The sequence below is a fragment of the Rutidosis leptorrhynchoides genome, chromosome 7 (assembly GCF_046630445.1).
Source record: "Rutidosis leptorrhynchoides isolate AG116_Rl617_1_P2 chromosome 7, CSIRO_AGI_Rlap_v1, whole genome shotgun sequence".
Taxonomy (NCBI): Eukaryota; Viridiplantae; Streptophyta; class Magnoliopsida; order Asterales; family Asteraceae; genus Rutidosis; species Rutidosis leptorrhynchoides.
The window spans coordinates 273,766,115-273,781,521 of NC_092339.1; the positions used below are offsets into that span (position 1 = coordinate 273,766,115).

Here is a 15,407-nt window from a genome sequence, read left to right on the forward strand (position 1 = left end):
CACCAACACACCAAATCCACTCCCTCCCCTTATAAATTTCGGCCTACCCTCACACTCTCATCATCTCCATCATATTTCAAGTTTCAAATTTTTCTTTAAGGAAGTTTAAGCTCTAGTTTCATTCATTTTCAATTTCTTGAAAAGCTTGTAAGTTGTCTTGCTTTTTCATGCTTACTTCCACTTTATTTATTACTTTTTATTTCATAATCATCATCATCCAAGATCTAAGCTTTCTAGCTTATGGTCTCATGAATCTTTGTTAGATCTAAGCTTTCTAGCTTATGGTCTCATGAATCTTTGTTAGATCTAAGCTTTCTAGCTTATGGTCTCATGGATCTTGTTAGATCTAAGCTTTGTAGCTTATGATTTCATGTATTTTGTTTAGATCTAAGCTTTATAGCTTATGGCCTCATAAATCTTTGTTAGATCTAAGTTTGTTTTGCTTATGGCCACTTAAAATATGAAGATCTAAGCTTCTAGCTTAAAGATCCATGACAAACTTGTTATCATTTTGAAAAGGGAAGAAAGATGCAATCTTTAGCACCTTAGTTGCAAAAGGTTGTAGCTTTCATCTACTTGAACATAAAGCTTGAGTCTTTATCATCTAAATGTGATAAAGAAGCAAACTTGGACATAAAGCTTGAGTCTTTATCATCAAAATGTGATAAAGGTGCAACCTTTGTAAATTTAGAAGCTTGAAACACTAAGAAGGTTGAAGCTTTTCTACTCCTACGTAGTAAAGATACAATCTTGTTGAACGTGAAAGCTTTGATTACTATAAAGGTTGAAGCTTTACTACTTCCATGTAATAAAGATACAATATTTTTCAACATGAGAGCTTTAGACACCAAAAAGGGTGAAGCTATATTGCTTACATGCAATAAAAGTGCACCTTACTTGAGTCAGAAAGTGTCTAAAAGTTCATAACAACTCGGTCAGCCCATTCTGATCAAAACAGCACACCTGGAGGTTCAAGAAGTTTAATATTTGGATTCCTCAAGTTGTGTAGATGATTTTTCATATAGGCATCATTGCATTCTGTTGCACGGTTTGTGAATTACGCCTCCGACGAATCACTATGTTTTTCTTACGACGTGCTAAAAATTCTGACCCACTCACGGTTTGACCAACGCCACGATCAAATGACATTGAGTTGAGGTCTGGTTTTTGGAGAGCGGCAAGAGGACTCACAAACGGAGCCTTGGCCACTAGCCGTGCATCATTTCAGTTTGCGTAGAGGTCGTAGCGGCTGTTCGAATTCAGCTCTTAGTTTCAACCTCTATTCTTGTTGAAAACTTACTTTATCTTTTACATATGATGATAATGATGATACTTAAGACTTAACTTACTTACCTTTAAACTTTTTGGGACAACTTAATGACTTAGCAACCATTGACTTAGGTTGAGGACCTTTTGGATCGACCAACTTACTTGTTTGGACCGACTTACTACTTGCTTACATTTTCGTATAGACTTTACCTTACATCCACTGTGAGTTATAGCTCCCTTTTTACTTCAACTACTTTTGGGACTGAGAATACATGCGCTTTTTATGTTTTACATACTAGACACGAGTACTCTAACTTTATATATGTGTGGGTGACATAACGGCACAAATTTTCTCCTTAGCTTGGTAACATTTAACTATTGGTTTATGAACCGGTAGACGCGAATCTTAGATATGGATCCATAGGGTTTGATATCCCCACTGTGGCTAGTCGCGCTAGCATTTAATGGGTGTTTAATACTTCATTTATTTTTAACGCACTCGCTAAGTGTACTTTGTTAAGTTAGTTACCGAGTGTCCACGGTTAAGCATATACTTTTCATACTGTTTTGAATACAAAATCTCGTGGTCTACATTATTTTATTGTTTACAAAAAAACTATAGCTTACCAACATTCGTGTTGACCTTTTAGCATGTTTTATTCTCAGGTAACTAAGACGATTATGCATCCACTGTACTCTGCAATGTTATAGATGTCTCTTAATCATGGACTTTTTATTTTGCATTCACTACTTATGTTGTATTCGAACTATGGTTTTGTAATGACCTAAGTGTCATGTACTATTGTTAATGCTTTCTATCCGTAGAAGCACGTTACTTTTGTAAAACTTTTCGTTGGAAAATACGTTATCTTTTTATGAAAGCAAAACCTTATTTTAAAATAGCATATAGTGTTATACCGTGTAATGGACATGTTGTTGATGATCCGTACCATAGATGTTTTGGACTGGGCGTCACACAGTAGCTTTTAGCAGCCCATTCCCTTTATTTTTATTTATCTCCCCAGTCCGAACTTTTGGTATGTAAACCATCTTAGGTTTCGTATGCCCCATCACAAAACCTTGCTGCTTGTTCTTCTCATTTTCTTTACTATTTTTCTTTTTGCCAACAACCTTAACGAAACCATCTTCATCAGCCACATCATCTTTTTTATGAGCAATAGAAACAAGCTCTGGGCACTGAGCGTCCTTGTGACCGAAAACATTGCAACATGAGCACCTCGGAGGTTTCCACTCATACTCTATACGAACCACATCCAAAGTGCTCTTCCTGCCATCACTTGTGGGTGTGCCCACCCTAATTGAATCCGCCAATTCTTTAGTAGCCGATACTTCAATCATCGCCCTCGCATAATTGGGGCGACCCCAAGATTCCAAGCACATTGTGCTTGTATAAGAATCCATCATCATCGGTCTCCCAATTTTAGAGGCGATAACACTTAAACCAATCTCAGTATACCCTGCCAATGGAATATCATGGAGTATGACCCAAACCGGTACCTTTGTGAGATCCTCCTTAGTAAGTGAGATATCCGGTGACCATTTGTTTAATATGATAGGAATCGTGTGTATCATCCAAGGGCCATTCTACATCACTTGCATCATGCCTTCTTCCGTTGCGAACTTAAAAAAAAAAAAAAAAAGAAGCCTTTCGCATTCATCATCATGTTCTCAATTCCATACTTCTTCCATGTATTCGAAGCATAGTTTTTAACAACTGGAAACGGCATCCTTTGACCCAAGAAATACCCATATAATGTGTTATTGTATCTTTTGTTTGCTTCCACGACAGATTCCACAGGTATCATAACATTGACATCATCCTCCAATGGTTTCTCCTGTTCGATCAGAAGAAAATTAACTACACGTTTTTGTGTAGATCCTGCCACCGCATTAACGTAAGATATCGAAGGCTTATCAGCTTGGTTTCCTTGGCAGCCTTATCATCAGCTTTCATACCAACACCTATCTTGACAACAGGAGATGAATGCACATGCTCCTGTACTTTAGGGATTGCAGGGATATCATCAGTTTTGTTACAACGATCCTCCTTGTTCTCTAAAGCATCCCATGAATCAACACTATGAACACTTATTTGGTCATCATCAACAGCCTTACTTGTTTCCTCAGCAGCATGCGACTGGTTAGGGTTACCTTCAGTCTGCGTCGAACCCTTTTCAGACTCATACTCCGACGACTGATCATTCTCTTCTCCCTCCTTCAATGAATCACTCTGTTCCACACCCACTTTGCGATTACGTAAAACCCTAGTTGCAGTATCCGGAGCTTTCTTCTTCTTCTTACCCGCCATGAAACAGCCAGAAGAATGATTATTCAGTAACGTGTGTAATTACAGCCAAAAAACTAGCCGGAAATCAAAGATCGCTTGAGAGAGCCACGATTTTTCCGGAGCGGCTAGGGTTTTTTGGATACACTTTCCAAAAATGGTAAAGAATAATGTGGTATTTCCAAATTGTTTTAGGCAACAATAAAAGTAATGACCAATGATTTGATTCAATTAATATCTTGTTTACGTTAGTTTTGACGACCGACGTAATTAAGAATTTTATTACTATAATAATTCATGGTATCGAAGTAAGATGTTACATAAATAAAACAATAAAATAACAATTTATCTATGTATTTTTTTAACGCCAAAATTATATTAAAAAACGTTCCCTAGCAAAACGTTAAGGAAGAAATAGGCTTTAGAAGCCATGAGTTCCTATTTGAAACCACATGACCCCTATTTTTGAGCCAATTAAACGGTATATTCTAATTACATCAAAAAGAATACATTTAAAAAAATACTCATTAAAAACAATTCTGTTCCAAAAACACCATAGCACTGAAAGGGGAGTAGCCATGACCGCCATGATCTGATCCTTGCACGAAGCCGAAGACTAAAGTATGTCAAACCAATTTATTTATGTATTCACGTATAAAGAAATAAGATTTCTTTTGTTCAAGCTACCGTACTTAATTAAGAGGGCAAGTATGCTTGCTCGGATGTACGCAATTTATCTCAGTTATCTTGTTATCATTTTCAACTATATTTTGTATCATTCAAAATATGTTACTAGTGAAGTTCTAAACATAAAATCTCCAATAATATTACATTCCAAACATGGCTAGCCTGGTCCATAATTTGCGTTAAATTTAACACATCAACCCATGTACATGCACGTGCTATCGCCATGAATGAGATCACAAACAGATCTAAGCTAATCCTTATTTTCTCATTTCTATATTCCAACTATACACCTGATTCACCAATGCACTACAATAATTACTCAGGCTATATCCAGCTTGTTATTGCAATATGTTATGGGAAACAATTTCCTATTGCACGAATTACTATTTAATCATAAATTCTAAAAAATAAAAAATAAAATAAAATAAACAAACAAACGACTTAACCCATGTTGCTCCCTGCATACACTGATTGATATTTGATACACAAGAAGCTTCATAACTACTTCTACTACTTATCTTTTCCTTCTTTCTTTGCCCATATCTCCCTTTATTACAAACATCTCCCCAAACACACACTAGTATATATGTTTTGTGTACACAAATAATAATAATAATTATTATTATTATATATGTTGTTTCATACTACCAATTTTCATTTTCACAAGTAAAAAAATGGGGTGTGCAGTTTCTGTATACAGAGTTGGTGGTAAGAAGCAATTAAAGATCCCTCTTGTTACCGTACTCGTACCTTCTATTCGTATTCCCGCGCAGTCGAATATTCAGAAACCACTTAAAGGCATTGTTCCTAAGGATCTCGTTGATCGTCTCACATCTTTAAGAAATCAAATTGCTCTTTTAGCCGAAGAAACTGGTACGCTTTTTGTTTCTTAAACTGTGTGTTTTTTTTTAGAGATCTGCAAGTTTGTAACATGTTATTAATATATTTTTTCAGATGTTTCAGCGGTTCCTGAATTGTTACTTTCATTGGAGGAATACTTGTCGTTATTAGTTGGTCTTACTGATCCAGGTTCGATTCTTTTCAAGAAAAAAAAGAAGAAAAACTATATGTTTATCGGTTTATGGGATAATTGTGTTGATTTTGTTGCTGATTTGTTTGTTAGAACTTGGATGTAGAGAACTGATTGAATTCAAATGGAAAAGTATAGACGATGGACGACAAGTGAGAAATTCATTTTCCATTACTTTATGATCATGGAATTTGATTTTATAAAGGATTTTGTTAATGACAGTGGTTGTCAATAACATGCTTAAAATACTTGTACGCAACAGTTGGTTATTAACTTTATTAGTGACGGTTACCTGATTGTACAAGTGTATTAAGCGTGTTAACGACAACCCTTGACTGCTTTAAGGGTTGTCGTTAGCAAAATTCATTTATGAATAGTAAAATGATTTTTTCTTTCTAACGAGTAGGAGGTTTGTGTTGCGGATTCTTGGTTTGAAATACTATCTGTTGTTCATATGATGGCTATGGTGACATTAATGGAGGCAAATTCTAAGTTGATTCCTGATCAAACAATTTCTAGTGAATCTGTTGAATCTACAGGTGTGTGATCCATTTACGTTAAACAACTAACGTAGAGTTAGTCTGCACGACTGCTGTTTGATCTGTTATTTTATTGTTATTTTTATAATCATAGATAACATACGAGCTGCTGTCGACTTATTGGTGAAGGCAGCTGGTTACCTGCAGCTCTGTCTTCGCGAAATACTCATCCAAATTCCACCTCATATTAAGTATGTTGACAAATTTCGTGACGAATTGATCCTTATTAATTATGTATTAGTTTTAATGGATTCTGTTTGTGTAATTCATCTCGAACTTTATGATCAGGATGAAGCTTCCGGTAGATTTGCAGGAGAATGTGATTGAGGCTGCTTATATTCAAGCACTCGCGCAGGTATGTTCTTTTTAGTACACCACAAAATAGGTCGCCGAGTTGGATTGACCCACAAACACTTGTTTGTCTGTTTTTAAAATTTTGAACTGATCTGTTAGTTACAATCATAAAACTCCAACGATAATGTAATAGAGTTCGTATGCATGATATTGATATACACAAATTAAGAAAATTTTTGTTTGTTTAACTAGTTTAGTTCTTAGATAGATCTTTTTTAATTGAGCCAATTTACGTGTAATCAACCTTTTCAAGTATGTGGGTCCAAATTGCCACCTCTATTTAACATGGTTATATTTGTATGACTTTCAGGGAACAGAAATGCAGCTTGCTTCTGCAGTTGAATGTAAAAATGCTACTTTATCTGTAAAGAGAAGATTAGCATGCGAGCAATTAAGTTATTTCGGCCAGGTAAATAGTGTATCTTTTTCTGCCACAATCGACAATTCGATATCTACATTTTCTCACCCAATTACTTATTTTTTTGTTTTTAATCAGGGTCATTATTGTTTGTCAACATGTGAAAATCTTAATGGATATGGAAAAAAACATCTATCATTTATTAAATGGAAGTATCTTGAAGCAAAGGTTTGCATTATTATTGCTAACATAGTTGAACTTATAACACCATTTTTATCAATAATTGTATTTAAATCAAGATTTTTGGTGACTGAAATGTGTAATCAGGCTGCAGCATATTACTACCATGGTTTAATAACGGACAAGGGTACCGAACCATCATGCCACATCAGCGCAGTGTGTTGTTTTCTTGCTGCAGAAGAGATTTTAACAGAGAGCAAGAAGGCATGCTTAAACTTTTGCCTAACACATCCTATTACAAGGTAATTAAGACTCATCAGAGTATTTTGTAAGATGAAGTGAATATTAGAGGTGGCAAAGTGCACGGGTCAAGCGGTAAAGTCAAAAGGTTTACTTTTTCCATAGCTGGATATTATGGTCGGGCTTGAGTCATTATGCACGACCCATAAATTTAAACACGACCCAAAACCCTGAACGGGTCATTATGCAGAACCCAAAAGGACAGGTTTGATCCCAAAAAAAGGTAGAAGGTTTTTCTTGTTCGGGCTACCCTAGAGGACGAGTAATCCGACCCCATACTATGATGTACGCAGCCCATCAGGATTACTACCTGGTTATTTCTAACCCATCCCTAATATTCGTCCTAGACAGGATTCGAACCCGAGACCTCTTGCAAAGAACTCAGGCCCCAACCACTGGGTTATTTTGTGATGGTAACAAGTTCTAATCATTATTAAAATGTTTTTGGAGGTATATATCATTAAAAAGGTAAATATTGAGCAACTTAAATCCATTAGACCCGTTTTCTCCATAGCTAACTTTTTACCCTTTCGACCATATAACACAATTGAATCGGCCCACTAATAAGTAAATATGTCCTTGCTTCCTTTTTAAGTGATTTAAGTTTTGCAGTTTGATTATTAGCATAATAATCTATTTACCTAAATATATGAAGGGCTCCGGCTGCATGGGGCGCCATGAAGCATTTAAACAAGAAAATTCCTGAAACCGCAGCTAAAAAGTTGCAGATGTACTCCTACCTTTTAGAGGAAGAAAAGTAAGCAATCAAATTTCATTTCGTTTAGTATCATGATGGTAAATTATATATTCTGTGCTAACTGAGTAGGGAACTCATGCAGGAGTTTGGACGTATTACCTGATCTGCCTGAGTTTGAGTTATCTTTAAAATCGGACGAGTATAAATTGCCTGATAAAGATGCAGCATGGGAGAGTAAAAAATGGATAATACCAAATCAAACACTTAAAACTCACTTAACAGATGATGATGAAGATGATTAACTGAAAATATGTGCAGCTTGAAAAGCTAGTGTTTGTTTTGTTTATTTTACAAAGAATGCACAGTTTTGTGTATAGAAAGTAACATGATATTGTAAACCACATTAATAGTGTATGATTTTGTAAGGTTTTAATGTAATGGGACTAATCTCAATGCTTCTGGTCCAGTTATAGCCAGGTTTAAGTGTTGTAACTTGTGCTTTGGTTTTAAGTTTTTTGAACTCAATTTGGTCAACAATCTTGTTGAAGTAGGGTGTGTTGGAGATGTTATTTAATCATGATATGTTGATAAAACTAAAATAATCACAAACAAAATTTTTTTTTTTTTACGAAAAATGAATATCTTCGTTTTCGTTTTTGTTAGAAAGAATCGAAGTTCTGGTAAAACGAAACCTCTTTTTAGAATCAAAAAATCTATTTTATAGTAAGAAGTATCTCGAAACCCTCTTGAAAAGGAATCGGATTGATCGAATTTACTTCAGTTTGAAATTTAGCAAATAAACCGAACTTGCCACTAATGAACAAAGTACAGTGTCTCTAATCATTCGTCAAATACTTAATCCTTAGAAAAAGTTAAAACAATTTCGTGTGCAAAACTTTCAGACAATCGAATAATATGTTTGCTCTAATATTACCAGTCTTTGTTGAAAATACTACAAAACACAAATTGAAAAGAAACAATTTTAAGTTACCTACTTGAACAAAAGTTGGATGAAATACCAGAAGATGTGTCAAACGTCATGTTCTGTTAGACGTTAGATGTGAAATACAGAAACCGAAACTACTACTGGTGACCAAAATAAATAAAAATCTTACATGGAAGACGTCATTAGTATTTACAGGTCTCTACTTTAGAGCAAGAACAAATGAAGCAGTAACCTAAAAGAATATGCTCAGCCTAGCATCTGAAATCAGCTTTAACCTGCAACCACAAGGAATTTAAAATGAGAACTGAAAGCCAAGTTTCGCAGTTTCTAGAAAAATATGCGACAATGTGAATAACATGTAGTAACATGTTTTATGTTAAACTCATCCAACTTTAGGCGGGATTTAAAGACATCGAGCCAAGAGATTTCTAAGAGTACAAAACAATATACTGAATCTTAATGAAAGAAACAAGGATGGTTGTGGGATTCGAACCTGGACAACCCAGGTGATAAAGTGTACACACTACCAATGCGGTAGCTACCACATTTTACTACTATAGCTAGCGAAAATTGATATTCAACTATTCACTAATTTTATTTATTTTAATAAAGAAATTGCAAAATTAATAATCTAGACAAAATAAACAATGAATACCGCCTAATCACGTTAGTCTTCCCATTTCTTCTAACTGATATTTGATATATAGATAAATTTGATATTAGAAATTGCTAGATGAGTGGCTCGGGTCATGGGTTAAAACAGGCCAGATCAAGTTTTGTTGACGCACAAACACTTACTTGACCAATTTTTATTTTGGTAAAAAAACACGACAATTCTGCTTACTAAGAATCTACTAAGACACGAAGTTTGCAAAAATCGCTACTCGGGGGGGTACTTGGTCGGGACTTCACTTTGGAGGGAGTAATCGGAAACTCGAATAGTACTCGAATGTTGACTAAGTTTGACTGAGTTAGATCAAGTTTGGCCGAGTACTACCCGAGCTACAAAAACAGAGTACTCGCCAAGTAATTCCGAGTTTTGCAACACTGCTAATAAACTACTACTCTAGATTGTTGACTAAAAGATTGAAACTCCAAATCAGTAATATACTTGAACCCATTTGACCAGGTCAACTCATATTATATGTTCCCCTTTTTCTCTAATTCTTTTGATTTGACTCTTCTAGCATAAAAACAGAACAGATATCAACCCATATGTAAACGGGACCAAAAATACACATGTACTTGATATAAAAAAAGCAAATAGGTTTCTGAGAAGTACCTTTACTGAGACCTACATGAGAAGCCTCTTCTTCAGGTCTAACTGTTACTCGAGGGTATAGAAAAATTTTTGGGAACTGAAGGCGGAAGCGGAAGAGGAGATACACATATTGATGTAAGCATAGGCCGTTTATTCGGTGGAGAAATTTCTTGATTTTTGAGTAATAATGGTGCTGAATGTCCCATCGAACCACTAGAAATAGCAACCGGTTTCGAAAAGGCTAAACCATTAGGAGGCCTGGGAAGCTCATGAAGCTCAGGTGAAGATATAGGAGGTGGTGAAGCACTACGAGACACGTTTGATGTCAAGTTTGGTTGAGAAACCAGGACCCAAGAAGGCGGTTGAGGAAGTTCAGTTGAGGTAATGGGTCCACTATTATTAGACGTAATTTTAAAAGAAAATTGTTTGGTTGGTGTTAACGGACCAGAATAAGATTTTTGTTTGGCTGCTTTACTATCGGTTTTGTTATAATTATCCCGATGTGACAACGAGAATTTCCCGGTAGGAGCGGGTAATTGAGTATCTTTTATTGTCGATTGTACCTTTGAGGTAAAAGCAGAAGTTGATGTGTTAGTATCACTAATACGTCTTAAATGTTTCTCGTGGTCAACTGGGACCCGGTATTGTAAATTTTGAGATGAATTGGAATGAGAAATGGATGGCGGTTTTGAAATTTGATTTCGGGTAATGGGAGGAGGTAATACGTAAGAGTGAAACTTTTGTGCGGGTTGCGTTTCTTTTAGCCTTTCGGATGTATCCCTATTTTCGGGAAAAAGTGGGGCAGAATAGCTGCTCACTCTAGTTTGCCTGCTATTAAGTTGCTCCCCTTTAGGTTTATTCAAATTTATCTGCAAAAACAAAGGTGGAACAATATAATATATAATGTATATAATTTTGAAACATTAGGGATGTGTTGAATCACTTATTAATTAAATATTTTCAATATGAATAATTGGCAGTGTATGGGTCCTTTTTCAACCTTGCGAATTGGTAATATTTAATTACTTACGAGCTACAGTGGAAGTACATAATTGTCTTACCATTGAATCTTCGAAATATGAAGCTCGAAGATATGGAGCATCTGCTTGGTCCAGCTGAAAGAAAATACAGGTCAATAATGACAATAATGATAATAATAATAATAATTGATAAATATAATAATTATAATTATGATAACAATTAAATAATAATTATAATAACAATTAGATACTAATAATAATAATAATATATAATATTAATAATAATAACATTAACAATAATAGTAGTAGTAATAGTAGTAATACTGATAATAATCATAATGTTACTGATAATAGCAACCGTTGGCTACATTCCACATAAATAGCATAGCAACTTGTTAAACAAATATAAAAAAATATCAAGAACGTATACGAAAGAGTGTACAAGTAGATTAAACATCATCACACATGTAAAAGTCACATCTGATTCGTGAAGGTGTGGCTGATGTAAGCACAATATTTACCTCCATTGGATTTGTTGAGGTGACATCATCATCAAGCCCTTGTTTCTTTAGTTTATAATCAAAACTCAATTCTCCATTATCAGTACTTTCATAGCCACTCAAAGGTTCACCTTCATGAGACTCCCAAGTAGGTAGTTCACTGAGTTGATAATCGATGTGATGCTTTACTGCAGCATTTTTTATTAAAGGTTCAACTGCTTCAAGCGCTTTAATCCCCTCACGGAAGAAATTTAACTGCTTCCGATGATTAAAACGGAAAAAAGATCAAAATTTGGCAATCTCTAGAGATGCAAAAAATTCTTGCACAGGTTAGTCTAAACCAGGTCACATTTTTTTTCTACTTTTTTGCTCCTGCCTTCTACAAACCGGCCTAATCTGTGGCCCAGAGGTGAATGGTCCAAAAACCTCTGAGCAGGGCCCAATTTTTTTATTCATTTGGATTATCTGTATTCTCTTAGGCTTATGATTTGGGCCATTGTTTAACAGTCTTATTAGGTAGTAGGTCAAATAAAGAAATTACAATATATTATAATTTAATTTCATTTGCCAAGATAATGATAATACGATTATATGAACATGATAGACCTAGACTGAATGATTGAGGCAAGAGTGGGGAGTTCGCATCTTTTCATCTGTTTGAAAAGGATTTTTTGGCTAGGGTAACAATTACGTTTGATATTTGAACAAACAAGTTTGTTTCACACATGGGCAATAAGTTCACTGAATGTCTATAATATGGAGTTGGGGAAAAGGAAATAAATTTCACTATTAATACAAGTGTTTGTTTAAGAATTTAGGATTTATATATAGGACATAAATCATTATCTAAACCCATAAAGCAAGGTGGTTCACACAATTATTCACGTTCTCATTCCAATTCCACCGAGCTAAATAATAGCGACTCCCAGTTTAGACCTACGTTTGAAACTAACTTAGGGCCTAAGGTCCAGTTGTGTATCTCTAAGCACGAGGGTCAAAACTAATGATATATGAAATGGCTAAAATGGCCAATAGGTGAAAGATGTGACCTGTGCAGCATGATGACGAGCACCTTGAGTTATAAGACTACGGCATTGTCCCTCCTTAAGCGATTTCACCCGAAATACGCATAATCTCGTCACTTCGTCATATTCATCTTGAGCTTCTTGTAGTTTTTGAGTAATCGAGCTTTCAACTTTTCCATTTCTCAATTTTTTCTTCTCTTTGTGCTGAACCAACATGTCCTCATACACCTCTCTGGATAGTAATACTCAGTCAATAAACCTTTACTTCAATGATATGAATCCAATACAATGAATATAGTCTACCTTTTTTCATCACATTGAAGTTTCATCTCCTGCAACAGTAGCAGATTAAACAATATTAGTGTGCAGACTTATATGATAGTATATATGTAAAAGCTACAAAAATATGCGTGAACAAAAAGACAGACCTCCACTTTTCGTAGCTCACTGAGGAGAGACTCGGATGGGTTGGTAATCGTCACAATCACATAAGAACGCTGAATAACAAAGAAAGTACTAAATGATTGCTACTTATTACAAGAACTTATGAAGTTACACCAAAGAAAAAGATATTTACATAAGTATCAGCAATTTTTTGAAGTTCCAATTGCATATTCCCCAAAGTTGATAACACTTTTCCTGCATGGAATGAAAATGCCTCCATACAGTTTACACTCACAAAATTCAAAAGCCAAAAATGTAATTATCGAGTATCATTGTTTAAAAAAAAAATCACCAGAGCTTCAATGAGAAAGAAACAAAACATTCAAGACTTCAAGTGGTAATGGTGAGATACTAGAATGTAATATATAAAGCAATAAGCAAATAAACAATACTCAGTATAAAAAATTCTTATTACCACTCTCAGTATCAGCATCAGCAGCGGTTTTCCCCAGCAAACAGTTACCCATTTCACTTAGCGACTCCGAAAATTCTGAGAAACAAGAATAAATTGATGATAATAATTTTCTTTGAAACTAAATGCATGATAGATCATGATAAATGCAGTTATACACTTATACGTATTGAGTTGACAGTACAACAGAAATTATACAATGTAGGATGCTGCAAGATGGATGGCCATTGCAAACATAGATTATCATGCATATATTTATCAATGAGACGATAACAAAATAAACAATTTAAAAAATGAAAATATTATGTTTCTGAAAGGTTATTAGGAAAATTTCATCTGAATAAAACGGAAGGCTTTCTCTGAAAGGTTAACATGCCATGCCATTTCAATTGTAAATCCCATAAGGAACTTGTACAATCATTAACACTGAGACTAAAAAAATATTAGATCCATTTTAAACTTATTACCTCCCATATCTACACTTTTCACTTTCATGTTAACAATTCTTACAGTAGCATACACGTCCATTCTTTGTTGAGGGTTAACTATCTTGTGACGTCAATAATAAAACTACTGTGCGACATCAATAATAAGACTACTGTGCGACATCAATAATAAGACTATAATGTGACGTCAACAATAAGAACAGTCTACACCCACAATTCATCATGGCCCATAAATAGAGGTAAATATATATATCTTAACCGCAACTGAAATTCACTTGAAAGTCAATTAAGCCATTATTGTTATTGGTTCCCAACTACATTACATTATAGAAGGCAGCTTACATCTTAACACAAATTATACGGACGACATAAAATAATGGCATTTCAATAGAATACAAATAAAGGCTTACCATATATACTATTAGTCGTTGCCGCAGCTGCAGATAATAAGCCATCATAGCAATTTCTCATATCTTGCATATGCTACAAAATATAACAAATATAAACAACTATAAATAAATATAAATATAATTTAATATAAGAAATGTAGAGCAGCAAATCAATTATAAGGAACTAATACAACTCATAACCTAATTGGGATGCTTATTTGTGTAGATTAGCTTTTATAACACTCCAACAATAATACAGTGATAAAGCACATTGCACAATTATAGTACAGATTTGATCAAATCAAACCCTAACTTACACTAATAAAATGAAATTATAATTAAAAACTGATTACAGCATTAAAAATCAGAAACCCTACCTTAGAAGCTTGAGCAAGTTCATCAATATATGCAGAAGGCTGATGATCTCTCATGTCCTTAACATCACTCTTCTGCATCGTTAATCTGCGCCCTAATTTTCCTAATGACGACTTCATTTTTCTAATTATATCAAACACTAAATAGATACAATATATATATACACGCAGTTAGATGAACAGACGATTAAATTGTAAGCAAATTGAGTTTAAAAAACAGATGTCGATTTTTAAGTAAAGAAGAGGAAGCAAAAGTTGAATGAAGATTTGTTTGTTGCCGTGGGGGAAGTTGGTAAAGAAAGGAATTATTGAAGTCGTGATTAATTATTATTTTTATTTTATTTCAATAATAATTAAGTAATTAAAATTAAATATTTGTGGGTTGAAGTTTGACTACCAATGTCAGCTTCTTCAACAAATGGCAATTCTTAAATCTGTGATCCAGATACATTTTATTTTGACTTTGACTAATAATAATAGGAGTTTTTAGGGTTCATCTTTATTTTATTTTCTTATTTCTTATTTGAAAAAAACTGAAAAACTTTTATAACACGAAAAAAAAAATCTTCATCAAAAATAAAACCTCTTTAAAACTTACAAAATCAAAAAACTCAACCATAAACTAAACAAACCTAGACAAAGTTCGCTACACTAATGTATACAAAAGACCCAAACACAGTCTAACCGGTAACTAGTAGATTAAGATTCATATTCATCTAGCGACTAAACTAGAAGCATCCAACATCTGAAACACTAACGCTAAAACAAAAACGCTCAAGCGTCTTTAATAAAATCTCTGAACACCTCCAACTCCTCATCGTGAGTCAATTTCTTTCTTATCTCGATTCTCGGTTATTTTAACATTCACCGATGCGGGAGGTGGATCGCTAGAGTTATGTAATGACCCAACC

At 34.5% G+C, this 15,407-nt stretch overlaps 2 protein-coding genes across 9 annotated transcripts; one reads left to right on the top strand and one right to left on the bottom strand.

Moving 5' to 3' along the window:
• Nucleotides 1–4,935: 4,935 nt before the first annotated feature.
• On the top strand, nucleotides 4,936–8,046 carry LOC139857200 (uncharacterized). The gene is made up of 11 exons (XM_071845939.1): nucleotides 4,936–5,134; nucleotides 5,216–5,290; nucleotides 5,385–5,443; nucleotides 5,698–5,830; nucleotides 5,925–6,021; nucleotides 6,119–6,185; nucleotides 6,495–6,593; nucleotides 6,681–6,770; nucleotides 6,870–7,024; nucleotides 7,678–7,779; nucleotides 7,862–8,046. The coding sequence occupies exons 1-11, from the start codon at nucleotides 4,936–4,938 to the stop codon at nucleotides 8,019–8,021; spliced, it is 1,236 nt and encodes a 411-aa protein (XP_071702040.1). The 3' UTR covers nucleotides 8,022–8,046.
• LOC139857198 (uncharacterized protein At2g33490-like) lies at nucleotides 6,722–14,764 on the bottom strand. Of its 8 annotated transcripts, none has more exons than XM_071845937.1 (14): nucleotides 14,500–14,764; nucleotides 14,144–14,216; nucleotides 13,291–13,365; nucleotides 13,009–13,070; nucleotides 12,860–12,928; nucleotides 12,735–12,763; nucleotides 12,456–12,663; nucleotides 11,428–11,661; nucleotides 10,988–11,041; nucleotides 9,948–10,795; nucleotides 8,835–8,940; nucleotides 7,879–7,929; nucleotides 7,664–7,758; nucleotides 6,722–6,954 (listed from the first exon to the last, which is right to left on the bottom strand). In XM_071845937.1, exons 1-10 carry the CDS (start codon nucleotides 14,614–14,616, stop codon nucleotides 9,986–9,988), a joined length of 1,731 nt encoding a protein of 576 aa, XP_071702038.1. In that variant the 5' UTR covers nucleotides 14,617–14,764; the 3' UTR covers nucleotides 6,722–6,954; nucleotides 7,664–7,758; nucleotides 7,879–7,929; nucleotides 8,835–8,940; nucleotides 9,948–9,985. The 8 variants fall into 8 exon arrangements, with proteins under 8 accessions (XP_071702038.1, XP_071702037.1, XP_071702036.1 ...); XM_071845936.1 differs by having other exon boundaries at nucleotides 7,664–7,762; XM_071845935.1 differs by having other exon boundaries at nucleotides 7,664–7,762; nucleotides 7,879–8,763.
• Nucleotides 14,765–15,407: the final 643 nt, after the last annotated feature.